The 21228-nt window shown below is 44.0% G+C and overlaps 1 protein-coding gene across 3 annotated transcripts in view; it reads left to right on the forward strand.

The window, feature by feature from the left end:
• Positions 1-2101: 2101 nt before the first annotated feature.
• SUSD4 (sushi domain containing 4) overlaps positions 2102-21228 on the forward strand; it is a 199141-nt gene continuing 180014 nt past the window's right edge. For all 3 annotated transcript variants that reach the window (XM_053607512.1, XM_053607511.1, XM_053607513.1), the window contains exons 1-2: positions 2102-2309; positions 2889-3077. In XM_053607512.1, coding sequence (XP_053463487.1) covers positions 2924-3077 — 154 coding nt within the window. In that variant the 5' untranslated portion in view covers positions 2102-2309; positions 2889-2923. The remainder of the gene's footprint in view (positions 2310-2888; positions 3078-21228) is intronic.

Consider the following 21228-nt stretch of genomic DNA (forward strand, 5'->3'; position numbering starts at 1 on the left):
TTCTCAGTTGCATTAATAGAAGCAAATTATTTTAAATACAGATAGTGCCAGTACTGTCTGTCCTGCGCTGGTCAGAACCCACAAGTGAAGATAGAGTTCTTTGTGGAAGTAAACGTCAATTGTTGGGGACGGGTGATCATTGAGAAACAAAATCTTAAACTTATTCTGTGCAAGGCAGTCACCTCAATTTTACAAATCAAAAAAATATTGAGTCATTTCCAGAGAAAGGCCACAGGCTGGTGAGGCATCTGAAAAATGTCCCCCTGAAGGAAGTGGCTATGTTTAACCCAGAAAAGAGAAGACTCAAGGGAACACGAAGCCATCTACAAATGGACAAAATGCTCTTTTAAGAGAGAAATTTGCTTTAGCTGTGTGGACCCAGAGCAGAGAGCCAGAATCAGGGTAAAAGTTTCAAGGAGGCAGATTTAATTTCAATACAAGAAAGGTTTTTCTAAGATAGCTGTTGAAGTATTCAATGAGGCTGGATGCTGCTTATCTGAAATGTCAGAGAGGGGAATCAGACACAGATTTCACATTTGGACCAGATAAACTTGGATGTTCCTTTGAGTCCATTCCTGTATAAACGGATTGTTCTCCAGCTGTAGAGCAGATTTCAGTGGCACTCAGACATAAAACCTAGGATAATGAAAACATGTGCATGGTCAAGAAATATTTCTGATCTCTGTTGATTTGATGGTAATTAGAAAGGATTTAGAAAATTTTACTGAGAAAAAATGGAATAAATATTTAAACTATCGAGGACACTCATGGGACCTAGGAAACCTAAAAGACATCCAACGAAGATTTTGGAGCCCTCCAAGTACAAACTTTAGCAGGAACTTGAGCTAGTCAAAATCTAAAAGCTGATCTATCCTGAAAGAATTTGTTAAAATTATTCCCAGTAAGAGTCGACAATAAAAGTTGTAATTTCCTCACTAGCATCAGTACGCTCACACAACTTTTTGGAAAAGTTGATAGAAGCAAAGGATGATTTGGTGGCTGTATCAGGAACATGGTTTTTACAGCCACAGATTACTACAGAATCATGGAGTGCTGGAAAAAAGTGACTCGAAAGTGTTGCCAGTGGGGGCCCGCGACCCAAGCCAGCAGAGGGAGGCCTACCTTGGGGAGGGGCCGCGGGCGGCTAGGACCGCTGAGCAGTGAGAACTGAGCCCGCTGAGGGCTGAGCTCCGACGCTGAAACCGCGCAGGGACAGCACCCATCTGGCGACCCTCTCCACGGGGGCTGGAAGGGCAACCTCGGACCTCGACTCCCGTGGGTTCCGTCCCCGGCCCGAGGTGGCTCCCCTTCCCCAGGGACCCAACCTTCCGCGTGGCACAGACCCCTTACTTCCTCCCTCCCGGTCTCCTCGTCCAGGGGAGAGCCAGAGGCTGGGAGACGCTGTCTCATCTCCAAGACAGGCCAAGTGTCCTAAACCAACGCCTGCGGCTGGCAAACGGGGAAATCCCAAGGGCGCAGGGACGCGGGAGATTGTCTCTCAGCCGCCTCATGTCGCCCTTGGGTTCCAGGGGGACTCGCAGAGCTGTGGTGGAGGTTGGGGAAGGGTGTAACGTGGACAATTAAAGGGACTTTAGAAACTGGCAGGAGGAGCACCGGTGGTCAAGTGGACCCTGTAGGCGCCGAGGGTCCAGGGGTGGAGCCGCCGCGCGGCAGGAGTCTGAGCCGGGGCGCTCTTCCGCGACGCGCCAAGCGCTGAGAGCACCAAAGGCCGCGCGGAGACCGCGTCGGGCACCGGGACTGGCGCGGGCGGGGGCAGGGAACCGCCGTCCAGCGCCTGGGAAGGGGCGACAGGGCGGCGCGCTAGCGAGAGAGCCGCCGGGCACCCGGAGCCCCGACAGGTGCAGGCGCGCGGGCTTCCCATTGGTCGCGGCGGCGGCGGGTCCCTTTCCCCACCCCGCCCTCCCCGGTCCCCCTGCCTCTCCGCGGCGCCGACTCGGTTGCCGGAGGCGCGTCCCCGCGCGCGCGCTCTCGGCCGCGTGCCCCTCGCCCCGTCCCCGCCCCGCTTTTCGCGCAGCCTCCGCGCACTCGCCTGCGCAGGTAGCGGGCGCGCGGGCGCCTCCTCGGGGGCGCGCGGCCTGACTCGCGTCCTCCCCCCGGCTCCCGCCCGCTCCGGGGAGCCTGGGGAACTAGCGCGCAGGCGGGGGGAGCTGGAGCCGGGCGCCGCCGCCGAGGCTTCCGTTCCGCTTGCTCGCGCAGCGGCGGCAGCAGAGGTCGCGCACAGATGCAGGTTAGACTGGCGGGGGGAGGAGGCGGAGGAGGGAAGGAAGCTGCATGCATGAGCCCCACAGGTAAGACCGACAGCCCGGGAAGGGGCTCTCCATCCCGGGGAGGCGCGCGCAGGCCGGGGAGGAGGAGTTGGTGCTTGGTGCTGCTGCCCAAGGGAGGAATTTTTTGACAGCGCAGAGAAATCTCATTGGGGACTGGAGCAATAGGATCCATCCCAATAACCGGGAAAACCAGAGAAGTAGCTGGGAGAGACGGTGCCACATAATGAGATTCCTAAGAGTGAAATGTATAGGCCCAGGGAAAAGTGTTTTCTCAGCCCCCAGACACAGAAAGGCTTCGGACTTTCCTGACATGGGCACCACTGCTGAATCCCAGGGACCGGCGCAGAGCCAATGTGCGCTAACCCCTGCCTTCCACCCCCTCCTCCATCCCTCCCGCACGCGCGGCACCCCACGGCGGCTGTTACTCGGTGTGCCCCGCGCGGGGGAGGCGGGCGATCTCGCCGTGGGAAAGGGGGCAGGGGCCGCGCGGGGGAGCAACCGGATGGAGCCGAGGTGCCAGGTCCCAGGGCGGAGGAGGGGCGGCGTGGCCCCAGAGCCGGGGCAGCCTGGGGTATTGTCGTGTTCCGCTCCTGGTTGCAGACTCTTGCAAGCTGGATGCCCTCTGTGGATGAAAGATGTATCATGGAATGAACCCGAGCAATGGAGATGGATTTCTAGAGCAGCAGCAGCAGCAGCAGCAGCAGCAGCCTCAGTCCCCCCAGAGACTCTTGGCCGTGATCCTGTGGTTTCAGCTGGCGCTGTGCTTTGGCCCTGCACAGCTCACAGGCGGTGAGTGACCCCGCTGTGACGGGAGGACCCCGGGACAGCGCGGCTGGGAGGGGGATTCTGGCTGGCAGGACAGCCTTGCACCCTTCCCCCATGCGCCCATACTTTAGGGATTCTTGAGAACCCTTGGTTCGCTGTGTCCCAGCCTAAGACCCCCCCCTCTTGCTTCAACCCCCCTGGAGTTCCCAGAAGATTCCTCTGTGGAGCCCGCACAGATTCACATACCCACATTCTGTCTGGAGCTTTCTACAAGGCGCCCTGGCTTCTCTGATGGAAAGACAATAAAGCCTGGCCCATTATTCTCACTTTGGGCAAGAAAATGAGAAAAGGAGAAAAAGTGGTGTATCTGTGGACCTCTGACTCTTGTCCATGCCCTCAGCAGGCAGAGGTCAGGTTTAGTTCTGGATTTAGGCAAGAATTGCAAGAACCACCCTGGAGAATGTGAAGGATCTGAGAACATGGCCAGACTGGCTGAAGGGCGCGTTTATTTAAAAGTTAACTTTCTCTTCCCTTGAGAGGTGGTGTGTGCAAGCATGTCTGAGCGCGTTGGGGGCAGGGAGGGGGTGCAGAGGTTTCCCTTCAGGTATGTTTCCGGAAGATTTCTTTACTTACCAAGTCAGTTACTCTTCTATGAAGTGGAAGTTAGATGAAATAAAATTGATAGCCTCAGTCTCTGTAGGCGGCTTATCTATAACATATTTGGTTCTGGGGGAGGGGCTATCTTTTGGTTGTTGTGGAGGAAGACAGATGGAGTTCCTGTGTGAATTTCAGAGCTTAAGTTTTTCTGCCTTCACCGCTCCTTGCTGTCCATCATTCCTGTCCCTTGCAAATTTTCTTAAGAGCTTGTTCATGATAAAAGGATCTGAAATATTGTTAATATATAAATAAATTATAATTGGTTGAGAAACAAGTATTGATTGGTGTAAAGAAATCATTTTAGTGTTTTAAAATACTGCTGTTTCAGAGAATTTGAAGGTGAAAATGGAAAAAAAAGTGAGTGAAAGATTAGCAAAAGTGGGGGAGATGAATATCCAGTTGGGTTTTAACACAGAGTAACAGATAACTCAGGCATTCTACTTAGACACCTGAAAGATGCTCAGGGTATGAGGTGTTTGTTGTGATGTGCACATCTGTCAGAATTCCTGAGAAAACACTTGCTTTGGGCGGGGACTTGGTTAATTTTTCTTTTTTTTTAACAAAGGATAACTTTTTGGGTCCTCTGATTTTTTTTTATCTTGCTAATAATCTTTTTTTTTTATTTTATTTTTTTTATTGTTGGGGATTCATTGAGGGTACAATAAGCCAGTTACACTGATTGCAATTGTTAGGTAAAGTCCCTCTTGCAATCATGTCTTGCCCCCATAAAGTGTGACACACACTAAGGCCCCACCCTCCTCCCTCCATCCCTCTTTCTGCTTCCCCCACCCATAACCTTAATTGTCATTAATTGTCCTCATATCAAGATTGAGTACATAAGGCACGAAACAATAAAAATCCTCAAAGAAAGCATAGGAAAAACACTGGAAGATATTGGCCTGGGGGAAGACTTCATGAAGAAGACTGCCATGGCAATTGCAACAACAACAAAAATAAACAAATGGGACTTCATTAAACTGAAAAGCTTCTGTACAGCTAAGGAGACAATAACCAAAGCAAAGAGACAACCTACACAATGGGAAAGGATATTTGCATATTTTCAATCAGACAAAAGCTTGATAACCAGGATCTATAGAGAACTCAAATTAATCCACATGAAAAAAGCCAACAGTCCCTTATATCAATGGGCAAGAGACATGAATAGAACTTTCTCTAAAGACGACAGACGAATGGCTAACAAACACATGAAAAAATGTTCATCATCTCTATATATTAGAGAAATGCAAATCAAAACAACCCTGAGATATCATCTAACCCCAGTGAGAATGGCCCACATCACAAAATCTCAAAACTGCAGATGCTGGCGTGGATGTGGAGAGAAGGGAACACTTTTACACTGCTGGTGGGATTGCAAACTAGTACAACCTTTCTGGAAGGAAGTATGGAGAAACCTCAAAGCACTCAACCTAGACCTCCCATTTGATCCTGCAATCCCATTACTGGGCATCTACCCAGAAGGAAAGAAATCCTTTTATCATAAGGACACTTGTACTAGACTGTTTATTGCAGCTCAATTTACCATTGCCAAAATGTGGAAACAGCCTAAATGCCCACCAAACCAAGAATGGATTAACAAGCTGTGGTATATGTATACCATGGAATACTATTCAGCCATTAAAAAAAATGGAGACTTTACATCCTTCGTATTAACCTGGATGGAAGTGGAAGACATTATTCTTAGTAAAGCATCACAAAAATGGAGAAGCATGGGTCCTCTGATTTTTTATAGCAATGTCTCTGAGGCAGGCTTCCCTTCATAGAGGACAAGGTTGTATGTGAGGCCAAGCCAGCACCTATGTGGCCTGCTAGGGCCCTGTCTGTCCCTGGACACTAGCTCTGCTTCCCAGACAAGTGGGCACAGAGTGGCAGGACATTGTTGAGCAGATCTGGGTCATTTCCTCTCCTCATCTTGCCATCCCAGTTCTAGTGTTCCTTCCTTCCATCCTCTTAGTTCATTTCTCCCACATAGATGAGAGATTAGTTAACTGAGGTTCATTTACATTTGTTTTCACCATTGTTATTGGACTATGAGGTGTGAGCACAGCTGGTATTTGAAGGCTGTGATTTTGGTTCTCCCGGTTCATGTCTACAGAGGATGCTTCCCCAGGGTCTCAGAGCTTAGCGCACAGCTTGGCCCACTGGTTCTCTTGTTCATCACCTGTGAGGTTCCTATAGACTGTCTTTGTTCTCTCCTTTTCTAGAGGGAACACACTAAGCAAAAATATCCACAGCCTTCTAGAAGAGGGTGGGAGAAAAGGTTGCTCATTACCTCTCAGGTTTGGAGCTCTTTCTTTTTAGCTCCTAGTCATCAGCTTTGTTTCACCTTGAATTCCTTCAGGTTGAGAGTGTGATTTCTGGAAGAGTATCATTTCAGAATTTTCCTGTGAATGAACAGTTTGGATGGAGCAGGGTGGTGGGAGATAGCCTGTGGAGTTACTATCTGGAGATTTTCTTTCCTAGGAAAGAAACTCACATGGAGGCTCCAATATGGCAGTAAAAGCTAGACTGACCTGTGCTTCTGACACTTTAATGTGTGTACGAATCACCTGGGATCTTGTTAAAAGGCAGATTTTAACTCCTTCAGTTTGTCTGGGGTGAGGCCTGGTAGTCTGCATTTCTAATAAGCTCCCAGATGAAGCAGTTGCTGCTGATGCAAGGACCACACTCTGATTGGCAATGCTTCAGATGAAGGCATTTCTTCAAACAAGTTTCTTCTGACTCCATACTTTCTGCCATCACTCTCAATTACCAAATGCAAATGTGAGGAGCAGAAGTCTCACCCCATATCTAATCTTTAGGTGATATACAAAGCTGAAAATCAGCCCTTAAGGAGTGCTTTTTTTATCCTCCAGAAAGGTGCATATTTAATAGACAATGTTCTGAAATGTGGGTTTTCCTGTTTGGTTCCTTTTGATGGAAAAGGAACACCACGATAGTAAGATATAATAGTCTCAGCTTGAAGGAAAAACAAAACAAAACAAAAAAATGTGCCCAATACAAGTATTATAGAAAAAGCCTGAACTAGAAAGGGAGAAGTTGAGGAAATGATCCAACAAGAAAAGGAGGAAAAACAACTGTCAAAAATGAAATGCTTTGTCCTGGAACGCCGGGGTTCAATTCAATTTTTTGAGCCCTAGGAGAGATTCCGTGTGCCTGACATGGCCTGAGGTGATGTGTAGGTGGCTCTCCCAGCTCGTCTTTTGTAAATTAAGAAAAAGGGCCCTTATTTGGGACCACTAAGACCAAATACTATAATGCCAGGTTTGTAAGGAGATGTGGGACCCTGATGTTCACAGAATCTGTGGGGAGGATGGCTTCAGCAGCTTCTCTCTTTTTCACCCCAGTGTAACTTAGCAGAGGCCCTGCTGGGTTAAGGGTTGCCCAGGAGTGGCCCATCCAGGCTTAGAGGAAGAGAGCCAAGTGTGCTCAACACGTCGCTTCTTGAACGTGAACTCCTTTGCACATCCGTGTATTATAAGTAACTCAGGCTGATAGCTTTGAAGTCCTCAGTTCCCTTATCTATAAAATGAGGATGACCCCTAACTTACAGGGTTGGTGTGAAGGATGGAAATTGTATGGGCACTCAGTAAATGTAGGTAGTAGTAGGGAGGAGAGGACTGAGCAAATGCCCTAATTTCAGGGGGGCTTTTCTTTATTCATTCAATAGATATCGAGTATCTGTCCTTTAACCTGAGCCAAGCACTGTTGCATATAATGTTCTTTTACCAAGAAGAACCCTCCCCTACTCTCCATTTTTTGCCCAGTGAATAAATTTCCCTTGAAGACTTCACCTAAACACCATCATCTTCTTTGTATCTCCCTGGTCAGTAAGTTCTTTCCTTAACTGGGCTCCCCTTGCCCTAAGCCTCTATCATAGTGTTGTCTACTGGAATGTAAGCCCACTGAGGGAAAGAACCTTGACTTTATTCATTTTTGTGTCCTGGGCACCCAGCATAACATCTGTCTCACAGTAGAGGCTCAGTTAAAGTCAGCTGAGATTAGAAAGAAAGATTCCCCAAATATTACCACACTAGTTAGAAAATAATTACCATGGGTGATTTATAAGTGCAGAAGTTTCATGGCAGTTGAGGCCACATCCAATTAGAGGGAGTCTGGAAGATGGGAGGAAAAATCAGGACAGGCTCTAGAAGAGGTAGCACTTAGGATGGGATAAGAGTGTTGGTTCATCTCACGGGGAGAGACACCTGTGCAAAGGTGTGGACGTGGTTACATGATTGGATTGTTTGGGGAGCAGAAAATAGTCTCTTTAATCTAGAACATAGCACACCTGCAAGGAACCAGGAGGGTAGAAAGATAAGTAGGTTTCAACCTTATTCTAAGAGCCCTGGAAGCCCCGTGAGGATCCCAAGTGTCTAAAACTGAGAGGTAATGAGTACTGAAGACTTTAGAGCAGGAACAGAGGGAATGTCACCTGGGCTGGGCGCATATTCCTTTCCCTGTTTCCAAGTCTCTGACATGGAACAAACCTCCCTCCTGGCTGCCCTCTCTGCACATCTGAGTTATGGTCCTAGTGTGGCTGAATTAAACTCTGTGAGGTCTCCTTTAGGTCATGAGGCCAGAGCATTGGGCTGCGTGCCAGCAAGTAGGAACAGATGCTTTCTGACTGACTTGCTGATTTGTAGATGTGAGCCTCTTGGTTTTACTGAGAAAATTTTTCTTGTGTGGTAGAGTGAAAGCTTTTCATGCAGTGCCACATCTAAAATCCATGATTTCAAATTGCACTTCGTCTGTTCACAAAGTTTCAACTCCTCAAACTCCAAGTGTTTCTTCAACAATAGGTTAACTTCATATAAGCAGCACAAAAACTGTTTTGATTTATCCAGTGGGTAAAATCTACAGGCTTTGGAGGCAGAAGAAGGATTTCATATAACAAGTAACAAATCTCTCATTTCAGAGGCGTGAAGAGGCAAGTCAGAGAATCGGTGATTCTTTAATTTCTGAGTATAGCAAAGGAGTTTAGGTAAAGATCTCTATCCAGTAAACATTGATTAGAAATGTGAAAAAAAGTACCTAAATTATTCTGTTCCTGATGTCAGAGGCATATTTCCAAAGCTTGCAAAAGACCAAGAAGACTAGCCCTTAGATGGGAAGCTCTGCTTAAGATATGGGCTATGCATTCTTTTTAGGATTGACAGAGTTATAGTTCATTCTCTGCCCTTAAATAGCTACGTGGCTTTGGGCAAATTTTGTAACTTCTTCACTCAGTTTCTTTCATATTAGTAACATTCTTTGATTTTGTGATTATAGGAATTTGATGGGTTCTAAAACCTGGGTAAAGATTCTTTCCCCATCCATCTCTCTCCTCCACCTCTCTCTCCCTCTCCCTCTCTCTCTTCTTTATTTCTTAGATGGGGTCTTGCTCTGTTGCCCAGGCTTAGAGTATGGCAGCACAATCATAGCTCACTGCAGCTTAGATTCCTGGGCTCAAGTGATCCCCTGCCTCAGCCTCCAGAGTAACTGGGATTGTAAGTAGAAGCCACTATGTTAGCTGGTGTCTGTCAAAAGTCCTGGGTTACACATACAACGAGACACGGTCCTTACTCCTGAGAAAATGTACAAGTAACGGTCATTTCTTCTCAAAAGTTTAAATACAAAAGGCTTGCATACAATTGTTTTTTTTACATACATTTTTCATTTGATTTAAAATTTCGTGTTAGTGACTTTGCAGACTGCTTTTCTTCATCCTCGCCTTATTTTGAAAGCTCATTTGGAGTTTGATAATTGAAATACCCACACATTTCCAACAATATATCTAAATAGATCATTGGGATCATTGCCTCTGAATTGGGGGAAAATGGAGGTAAAAGAACAGGCTTTCTAATTTATGTACAAACATGGTCACATTTTACCAAAATCAACTGCAATATCTGAGGCTAATACATAAGATATGTATTCTCATGCATCAAATGAAGCATTTTATTGATTTATTGGTCCATTCTCAAGAACAACTGTTCAACTATTGCTAAGGTTGGGAAAAGATGGGACAAAATTTTAAATTGGCCAACATCTGAGTGAGCGATAAAAGTTTCCAAGTTGTTATTAGTACTAACTGAAGAGTACCTATCATGTGGTAACATGGGTCACCACACATTACATATATTAACTTATTTAATTCCTCACAACAACTCTATAAAATAGATACTATTATTTAACCTTATTTTATAAAAGTAGAAACTAAAGCATGAAAACTTAGGCAGCTTGTCCAGGGTGACCTGGCTGGTAGGTGTGGCATGGTGACCTAGATTATTGTTTGAATTACAATCTTTTTTTAGCATGCCAAAGCATAGAAATCCTAATCCTTAATCATATTTTTTTCTTTTTATTATAATTGACTCAAAGTTTTTTCGTTAAACTACAGTTATCAAATGTTTGAGAACTTTTGTACTCCTTGCCTTGTTGTGACCAAAAAGCAGAAACCATATGAACAAATGAACAACAGTGAAATTCCACAACCCAGGACACAGTGAAGGTCAGAGTACCTGAACCTTAAGCTCTGAATAGAGAAAGGTAAGGGACCAGAAACCCATGTCCCTAACCTTTGTAGCCGTTTGAGGAAGGTTGTCAAAATGGGTCATGCCTGACTCTTACCTGTTCTGAGGGGCTGGGGTCTGTGGGACCCTACGCTAGTGACTGTCACTACCATCTCCGTTCCTTCTGATGATTCTCTGAGCTTCCTGTTGCTTGCAGTGTGCTGCCTTAGTTAGCATGGCTCTTTTCTGTGAAATTAGGACAGGCACTAATGATACCTTTAGCTCTTAGAGTGTTATGTTTGCAAGGTGTTTTTATGTGTACCACTACCTTTATTTTGATTTTTTTTTTAATTTCAGGTTAATGAGAGGGTACAAATAGCCAGGTCACAATATTTGAATTTGTTAGATACTGAGTCCATCTTGTAGTTGTATCTTGCACCCAAAAGGTGTGCCACACACCTCTACATTGTGCCTATTAAGTGGGAGCACACCAATTCCCTGTCCTCATTCCCTCCCGCCCCAACTTGAATAGAATTGAGTTTTACTCCTATGTAGGTGTGAATTAGATCATCTAATTCATATTAGTATTGAGTACATTGGATATTTGCTTTTCCATTCTTGTGATACTTTACTAAGAAGAATGTGTTTCAGCTTTATCCAGATTAATACAAAAGATATAAAGTTATCATCTTTTTTGTGGCTGATTAATATTCCATAGCATACATACACTACAATTTGTTAATCCATTCCTGGGTTGATGGACACTAGGTTGTTTCCACATCTTGGCAGTTGTAAATTGAGCTGCAGTAAACAATCTAGTGCAAATGTCTTCATGTTAAAATGATTTTTTTCTAGAGCTATATTTAATTTTCCTAACAATCCAGTAAAATAATGAAGTGATTTTGATTATTTTCCTCTTTTTTTCCCCCCAAGTGTAAAGAGACATATTCAGTAAGGTTGCTCTCCCAGGGTGCCAAGAATGGTCAGACAAAGCCAGATTAGGAGATTAGGTGCCAGGCCTATTGGTCAAATCCACCTTTGTCATTTGGGGCCAGAATTTAAACCTATCTTCTCAGTTGTATGATGTAGATGATAATCTCATTAGTATATAGTAAAAAGTTTATTTTTTTTAAATTTTTATTTTTTTTAGAGATAGAGTCTCACTTTGTTGCCCTTGGTAGAGTGCTGTGGCGTCACAGCTCACAGCAACCTCCAGGTCTTGGGCTTAAGTGATTCTCTTGCTTCAGCCTCCCGAGTAGCTGGGACTACAGGCACCTGCCATAATGCTGGCTATTTTTTTGTTGCAGTTTGGCTGGGGCTGGGTTCAAACCCGCCACCCTTGGTATATGGGGCCAGCGCCCTACTCACTGAGCCACAGGCGCTGCCCTGTTTTTATTTTTAAACTGAGGATTGTTAATATGAGTTAAAACATTCTCCCCAAAAGGTTAAATTTGAAGTAAGAATAAAATTTGATAGTTTATGAGATCTGAGGATCACTTACTCAGAAAGGTATGTTTGATCATAGGAGTTTAAGATGCTATGTTTTAGGAAAGAATTTGGCCCAATATTTCTTCTTCTCTAAGAAAAAGATTGCTCTACCCTAAGAGAGAAGAAATTATCCATTCAAGAATAAAAACAAATAGAAATAATTAAGTGAGTTGCTCATGAACTGGAATTAAAAGTGCATTTTAAAATAGCTTCTTAATTGAAAGTATTGTAATTGCTTTATTAATCTTAGACAAGGTAAACTGGGAACATCAGAGAAGTCAAAAAAAATAATTCTTGACATTATTTGGAAAGGATGATAAACTTGGGAGCCCTGTAGAGCAAGAGTGCTCTGTATTATTCTGTTGAGCAGAGGCAAACGCAGCCCCATAGGTCAGGGCCTGCAGGCAGACAGGTGTCACCCTGTCTGTGCACCCAGAGTGCGCACCCAGGTTCCAGAAATCAAAACCTGATCAGTGATCATTTCATCTTTATCCTGATACACTGCACTGTTCAAGGAGAGGATGAGGAAGGGTGAGGGTCTTTGGAAATGAAAGTTCGACCTGGTTATCTCATGTTTCTGTTTGAAACTGGTACTGGTGACTTTTATCTCCTGGAATTACCAGCATGGAAGTAGAGATGAACAGGGGGGTCACTCTCAGAGTAACAAAATACAAAAAAATCCTTATTTCTCAGGTCTGATTGCATTTATAAAAGATATATATATATATATATATGTATGGTTGAATTGGATGAGCCAGGGAAAGGGAGCTTCTTTTTAAGAAAGAAATAAAATGCATTCTTAGAGTGGATTCTTTAACATCTATGTGCCCGTAATGTTACCATTCTATCTAGTTTTCGAATTCGTATTCTCAGTATGTAGAAGAATCCTCCTTTGGATCTCCCTACACATTTAAACACAGAAGATTCTAATTTTTTGCAGGTAAGAAACAACAGGATCTTCTTTTGTAAAAATGTAATAGGTTTAGAGAGTTAATCTTGTGAAAGGCACTCAACTGTCCTTTTAAACTGCTTCTTTTAACTAACTCTGTGTCTCAATGTTAGAATCTAATCCAAGGATGCATTTTAAATTAGTAGCTTTTTTGGGAGGGGACTCATCTGTAAATTCAGGTATATGGCAGCGTATACTCACTGCCTGATAAGGGCTACTTCTATGTCTAAATTATACTTTAAAAATGGAGAAATAATCTTTTGAAATTTGTACTTCACCTGATTAAAAACGCAGTTCTGAATTGCCATGTGACCTTTGAAAGGCTAGGATTGTAAGTGGCAAACCATGCTTTTTCCTACCCTTCTTCTATTGGCATCATTGTGTTATGGATGGATGTGCTCATTTACTGTTACTAATGACATGGTGGACATGTCTTAATTTCTCCATACAGAGATCCGGAAAGTATAGAGTCTTGTGGAAGGTACAGAGGTCTAGTTTTCCTTGCTACTGTCACCAGCTGGCTGAGTGATAGTAATTTAATTGCTGCCTCAGTTTCACTATCTGTGAAAGGTGGTAATACTTGGACAACCTATCTTCCATGGATGAGAGAACCAAGTACATTAATAGGGGGAATTATCATAACTCTTTGAAATACCTATCAGTATCAAAACCAACAAACTGGTCATGAATTCTGGCTATGTTTCCTATGCTGGAGGTAGCCGTACCAAAAGCTTGCTTTGTCCTAAAGGGATATAGCATAATGATTAGATAATAATATCCAATGGCACAGGCCAGGACAGCCATGTAGAATAAACATTCACAGGGAGCGGTTGATTCTTGGCCCCTGGAGTCCCTTAGAACTAACTGCCATGACACAGCAGGGTGGGTCCTAGAGTGGAGATTTATTTGGAGACTTGGGGGAGGGAGAAGACTGAGGGAAGGCTTAGCAAAGAATATGACATTTGAGCTAAGTCATGAACAATAAAATAATTCTCCAGGTAAAGATGGTGTTGGAGGTGACATTTTTTTCTTTTTTCAGGAGAGAGGATAGGGAAAGCAGACACTCCTAATGAGAAAGAATGAAAGAATGTGTACTGGAGACAGGGCAACCTTAGCAAAGGGCAAATAGATTGAGGAGCAATAAAAGGCTGGAAAGGCAGTTTAGGCTCACAAGTCTGGCTAACTACAATATTCAGGAATTTGAATGTTACACTGTAGCACCTGGGAGCCTACAAAGTGTGTCTTCAGGGACATGGAGAGGTCTGATCTTAGTTTTAGAAAAGAACTGTTTTTTTTTTTTTTAAACAATGGGGGAAGAGGGAAGAGTAGTAGAGACCTTTTGCTCCTTGAGTATTTATTGTGCATCTGTCAGTGACTAGGGGGAGGATACATCAGGTAACAAAACAAAGCCCTGCCCTCAGGGAATTTGGATTCTAGCAGGGGCTGGTTAGGAAACTATGGCATTGACACAGAAGGAACATGACAAGAGCCTTCACTAGAGAGCAACAGATGGAGAGGAAAGATGCAGAGAGAGAGAATTAACTGAGGCCAGACTTCTGGCTGTACGGGGCATGGAGGAAGAGGAAGAACAGATAGCAGAGCCCCAGCAGTGGTCATTTAGAGGGAAAGCGAATGAGTTCATTTTGGATGAGGAGGCTTATGTTGCCTGCAGGATATCCATTTGGGCACCATCTGTCCATCAGACAGTTGAAAACCCAGATTGGTGCTCAGGAGAGAGATTGGGACCGGAGATGAAGAAGTGTTTGTCATCTACTTGAGAGGGTTGCTAGTGCTATAGGAGGAGCTAAGTTTTCCTAGGAAACAAATGTTCAATGAGCAAAGAAGAGGGTCTGAGGATGGAGCTGATCATCAGTATTGGTAGTAATAATAATTTTTTAAAAAGCTAACTACATTTGATTCTGGCTATTGATTGCCCCTCTGATTTGGGGGCAGGAGACTTATTTTTATGTTGTCATTATTAGGACAGTGTTTAACACATTGACTGCCACACTAGAAAAAAAATTTTTCCTTGGGGCCGTGGTGTTTTATTAGGTCAAGATATGTCAAGAGATGTGTGAATTACATATGCTTCATGAGGTCATAGGCTCACAACTAGTATGAGTTAAATACAACTCAGTAGGCATTTAATGTGTTAAATAATCTGAATTCTGGAAGCCCATACCAGTTAGATAGACAGCTGGCCAGGAGTGCAGAAGCCTGTGGTCAGAGAGTGGAGGTTCCACATAGAGATGTCTGAGGCTGAGCTGCAGAAGAGTTGGAATATTTTCTACCCTTCACTGAGAGAACAAAGGAGACCAAGAGGTTGGCAGGGTCAATAGGTGGACATAAGTGGCTTTGGGTGTTGCCCACTCTGGGGACCTTGAGCAGAGGGAACTGTTGCCTGAGTGCAGTGATGGTAGCCAGGGGACTTCACCCTTGCTGCTGCCCCTTCCTGTGTCCTTCCTGGGGAACTGTTTTTTTTTAATGTGCGTAGTGCTCTGGATACAGGGTCCTTTTGCACAAAGGTTTAGTCTTTCTGGGCTGTCAGTTAATCTTCAAAGTATGTGATTGTCAGAGAGTTAGCTGTCTGTCACCCCACCCCCTGTGACCAGCTCTGTCACCTCTGAACCAAGTCTCTTAACCGTACCATGCTTTGGTTTCTTCATCTGTAAATCAGGGGCCATAAGGCTGGTTCCTCTGCATTTCACAAGAGCAGGATGTGCGGGTGTACAGGCGGCAGTGTCAGAAGGCATTTGCTAAATACAGAACAGGGCTATTATTGCCTGTCTAGAGGGAGACACCTCTCTGCTGTGCCTGGGGCCATTGTTGCCTTTTGCCTCTCTAAGTAGGAAAGTTGGTGGGGGAGTGGGTGGGGGGGGGAGGCCTGGGGGGGAGGAGGCTCTGTATGGCATGTAGAAGCCTTCCCACGTGTGGGTCCTGACCCCTGTGAAAGCTCATTTTGTGTGGTGATGTCGGGCAGCTGGAGGAGCTGTTTTGCTGCAAAATGGGATGTGCCAATCTGTGCTCAGTCCCTACTGCTGGTGCATTTAGTGAATAGTTGTGTCTGGAGATGGAGAAGGTCCTTGTGCTGTTGAGAGGAACTTCTCAATCGCTATTGGCCCAAGCCCAGTTGGCCCCTTTTGTGTGCTCACAGAAGCCTCAGGAAAAAGAAATTCAACATAAGGAGGCAGGCAAGTGATTCATTACAGGGGCTTCAGAGGTCTATGGGTGGGAGGAGTTGTTCCACTTGTCCCTTGCTCAGTCTCACCCTTATCCAGCAGGCCACTTCTGTTGCTGGAAGTGTGTGGATGCAGGGAGTCAGCCCCACTGGCTCAGGTAGGACAGGGAGATGTGCTGGGACTTGCATTTGGATCCAGAGAACCATAAAGTGCTTATATTTCCTGAATGCCTCCTCTCACCGCAAACTGTGTGCCAGCTTTGCATGTGGGATATTGCTTTTCGGTGTAAGTGGGCTGTAGATCTTGGGATTCCTAGTCCTTTGCAGGAATGCTCGGAAATCCTGTCTGTGTTCCAGACTCAGAGGCATTCAGGAAAGCAGCCTGTTAGCCTGCCCAGGGCACCTTCCTGCAGCCTCTTCTCGGTTAGTGACTATCCTAGACCTTTGCCAGGTGTCGGCTCCTGGAATGCCAGGGCCTGACAGGGGGAGGCATTCCTTAAAGTATAATCTGTTCTTCAGGCTTTGATTTAATCGAGGAGAGTCTTGTGGCTTTCAGAGGTAGCAGGGCATTTATCTATCCCCTTGAGAGTGGCTTTGCTGAAAATCTTCACTGCAGTTTTCATTTACATGGAATTGAGCGTGCAGAGCTCTTGCCCCTTGTCATCTCCCGGGGAAGGTAGATGTAGTTCTTTAGGAGCTTCTCAAACACACAGAGTATCTAAAGCTGGGAATGACCCTGCCCTGTCTCAGTAGTGGTTGCCTTTGTGTTTTGGGTGGAAAACTCCATGAACACTCAAGGGTGGACTCTTGCCATTCTGGTCTTAAAATTGTTCCTTCTTGGTTTCCTCTATATTGTGTGGTTGCAGGGGCTTTAATGCAAAGCAGAACTGGTGACTGTTTTCTACTTTCACTTTGCTATGTGGTCTGTGGGCATCTCACCTCCTGCCTGCCTTGGTCTTCTAACACTTGGCACTTTCTTTAGTGCCTGCTGTGTTGATGTTGTTGTTAAACTGGGCCATGTTCTTGATGATGTAATCTAAGTTAACTTGCCTGGGAATGCAAAGGATTGTACCAAGCCTGTACTCATTCTTCCTGGACCTTCAACTTACTTTGAGACTGTTCTTTCAGTACTGTTAATGGATTAAGATACACACATACTTTCATAAGGTTAAAGAGCAAGATGGGCACCTATTCACTCAACTTCAGAATTCCAGAAGAAAGATGATGCCCTAGGATGATCCACTGACCTGGAAAAACAATCGTGGAGCAAAATTCACATCAGCCTTGGGGACCCCATTCATTGGCTTTGCCCTCAGCCTCTGTGAAAAAGTGAAAAGATCTTTTTAGCTTCTTATCTTCATCCACTCATACATTTCCTTACCAAGAATTTGTCAGACACTTGCTATGTGCAAGGGCTGCATTATGAATGAAGACTGGAAAAACGAATGAGACACAGCCCTGGTCCTCAGGGAGCTCAGTCCTTGGGGCACTGTCTCAGTCAGCTAGGACTGCCCCAGAAAAATATCATAGATGAGGTTGGCTTAAACCACAGAGATTTATTATCTCACAGTTCTGGAGGCTAGAAGTTCATGATCAAGGTGCCAGCGGGGCAGGGTTCTGGTGAAGGCTGTCTTCCTGGCTTGCAGACAGTTGTCTCCTTGCTGTGTCCTCACATGGGTGTTTCTTGGTGTGTGCAGGGACTGGGGAGGGAGAGTTCCCTCTGGTGTCTCTTCTAATAAGGAAACTAATGCAATAGGATTAGGCCCCCCCCCATGACTTGATTTAAACATAATTACCTTCGAAAGGCCCTATTTCCAAATGTAGTCACATTGAAGGTTAGAACTTCAACATATAAATTTGGGGGAGGGGGATACGGTCCTCAGCAGATACCAAAGGAAGATAAATATTAATTTTCAAACGGTATTATGAGGACTCAGAGCTGTTATCCCAGCTAGGGAAAATCTGGTAAGGCTTCCAGGAGGAGATGATGTCAGAGCTCAATTCTGGAAAAAAGAGTGGCAATTAGCTGAAGAAGGAATGGGGGCAGAGGAGGAAGAAACAATATGAGCAAAAGAGTGGCTTCATCAAACTGCCAGTGTTTGTATGTGGTGGTGGTGGGGAGGGGTCATTCACTTGACTTGCTCATCAAACATTTCCTCTGGTTTACTTTGCACGGACACTGATAGTGGGGTCCAGAGATGATCTGGAAGCTCAGATTTGCAGAGTTTCCCAAATTATAGAGCCCTGACGTTTGCTCTAACCTAATCAACCTACAGTTGGACATTATTTGATTACAACTGCCAGCCACTAAAATCAATTGCAAGTGCCTCTCCAGGCCATCCAATGGGCCCACCCCTGATTTAGGTCAGGTAAATATTGAATTATTATGGGAAGTTAGCCTGTGTAGAAGGATGGGTTAGTATTTATAGTTATAGGAGACCATCTCGGATTGTATTTTTAAGTCACTCACATTTATCTTTTATGGGACATTTTCTTCTCTTTTTTTTTTATTTTTATTAAACCATAGCTGTGTACATTAGTATGATCGTGGGGCACCATACACTTGGTTCATAGATCGTTTGACACATTTTCATCACATTAGTTAACATAGCTTTTGTAGCATTTTCTTAGTTATTTTGCTAAGACCTTTACATTCCACATTTACTAGGATTCACATATACCCTTGTAAGATGCGCCGCAGGTGTAATCCCATTAATCCCCCTCCTTCCCCCTCCCTCCCCCCTCCCTCCCTTCCCTTTCCCCTTTCTCCCTATTCTTAGGTTATAACTGGGATATAGCTTTCATGTGAAGTCCTACATTAGTTTCATAATAAGGGTGAGTACATTGGGTACTTTTTCTTCCATTCTTGAGACACTTTACTAAGAAGAATATGTTCCAGCTCCATCCATGTAAACATGAAAGAGGTAAAGTCTCCATCTTTCTTTAAGGCTGCATAATATTCCATGGTGTACATATACCACAATTTATTGATCCATTCATGGATCGATGGACACTTGGGCTTTTTCCATGACTTAGCAATTATGCATAGGGCTGCAATAAATATTCTGATACAGATATCTTTGTTATGGTGTGATTTTTGGTCTTCTGGGTATATGCCCAGTAGGGGGATTACAGGATTGAATGGCAGATCTATTTTTAGATCTCTAAGTGTTCTCCATATCTCTTTCCAAAAGGAAAGTATTAATTTGCATTCCCACCAGCAGTGCAAAAGTGTTCCCTTTTCTCCACATCTACGCCAACATCTCTGGTCTTGGGATTTTGTGATATAGGCTAGTCTCAGTGGAGTTAGATATCTCAAAGTAGTTTTGATTTGCATTTCTCTGATGATTAAAGATGATGAGCATTTTTTCATATGTCTGAAGGCCATGCGCCTGTCTTCTTCAGAGAATTTTCTCTTCAAGTCCCTTGCCCAGCCTGCAATGGGATCCCTTGTTCTTTTCTTGCTAATGCGTTTGAGTTCTCTGTGGATTCTGGTTATTAAACTTTTGTCGGAGACATAACCTGCAAATATCTTCTGCCATTCTGAGGGCTGTTTGCTTGCTTTACTTACTGTGTTCTTGGCTGTGCAGAAACTTTTTAGTTTGATCAAGTCCCAATAGTGTATTTTTGAAGCAGCTTCAATTGCCCAGGGGATCCTTCTCATAAAAAACTCACCCAACCCAATTTCTTTTTTTATTTTTTTTATTTTTTTGACTTTTTTTTTTTATTGTTGGGGAGTCATTGAGGGTACAATAAGCCAGTTACACTGATTGCAATTGTTAGGTAAAGTCCCTCTTGCAATCATGTCTTGCCCCCATAAAGTGTGACACACACTAAGGCCCCACCCCCCTCCCTCCATCCCTCTTTCTGCTTCCCCCCCCATAACCTTAATTGTCATTAATTGTCCTCATATCAAGATTGAGTACATAGGATTCATGCTTCTCCATTCTTGTGATGCTTTACTAAGAATAATGTCTTCCACTTCCATCCAGGTTAATACGAAGGGTGTAAAGTCTCCATTTTTTTTAATGGCTGAATAGTATTCCATGGTATACATATACCACAGCTTGTTAATCCATTCCTGGGTTGGTGGGCATTTAGGCTGTTTCCACATTTTGGCAATTGTAAATTGAGCTGCAATAAACAGTCTAGTACAAGTGTCCTTATGATAAAAGGATTTTTTTCCTTCTGGGTAGATGCCCAGTAATGGGATTGCAGGATCGAATGGGAGGTCTAGGTTGAGTGCTTTGAGGTTTCTCCATACTTCCTTCCAGAAAGGTTGTACTAGTTTGCAGTCCCACCAGCAGTGTAAAAGTGTTCCCTTCTCTCCACATCCACGCCAGCATCTGCAGGTTTGAGATTTTGTGATGTGGGCCATTCTCACTGGGGTTAGATGATATCTCAGGGTTGTTTTGATTTGCATTTCTCTAATATATAGAGATGATGAACATTTTTTCATGTGTTTGTTAGCCATTCGTCTGTCAGCTTTAGAGAAAGTTCTATTTATGTCTCTTGCCCACTGATATATGGGATTGTTGGCTTTTTTCATGTGGATTAATTTGAGTTCTCTATAGATCCTAGTTATCAAGCTTTTGTCTGATTGAAAATATGCAAATATCCTTTCCCATTGTGTAGGTTGTCTCTTTGCTTTGGTTATTGTCTCCTTAGCTGTACAGAAGCTTTTCAGTTTAATGAAGTCCCATTTGTTTATTTTTGATGTTGTTGCAATTGCCATGGCAGTCTTCTTCATGAAGTCTTCCCCCAGGCCAATATCTTCCAGTGTTTTTCCTATGCTTTCTTGGAGGATTTTTATTCTTTCATGCCTTAAATTTAAGTCCTTTATCCATCTTGAATCAATTTTTGTGAGTGGGGAAAGGTGTGGGTCCAGTTTCAGTCTTTTACATGTAGACATCCGTTCTCCCAACACCATTTATTGAATAGGTAGTCTTTCCCCCAAGGTAAGTTCTTGTTTGGTTTATTGAAGATTAGGTGGTTGTAAGATGTTAGTTTCATTTCTTGGTGTTCAATTCGATTCCAAGTGTCTATGTCTCTGTTTTTGTGCCAGTACCATGCTGTCTTGAGCACTATGGCTTTGTAGTAGAGACTAAAATCTGGTATGCTGATGCCCCCAGCTTTATTTTTGTTACAGAGAACTGCCTTAGCTATACGGGGTTTTTTCTGGTTCCATACAAAATGCAGAATCATTTTTTCCAAATCTTGAAAGTACGATGTAGGTACTTTGATAGGAATGGCATTGAATAGGTAGATTGCTTTGGGAAGTATAGACATTTTAACAATGTTGATTCTTCCCATCCATGAGCATGGTATGTTCTTCCATTTGTTAATATCCTCTGCTATTTCGTTTCTGAGGATTTCATAGTTTTCTTTATA

This window comes from Nycticebus coucang, chromosome 10 (genome assembly GCF_027406575.1).
Source record: "Nycticebus coucang isolate mNycCou1 chromosome 10, mNycCou1.pri, whole genome shotgun sequence".
Lineage (NCBI taxonomy): Eukaryota > Metazoa > Chordata > Mammalia > Primates > Lorisidae > Nycticebus > Nycticebus coucang.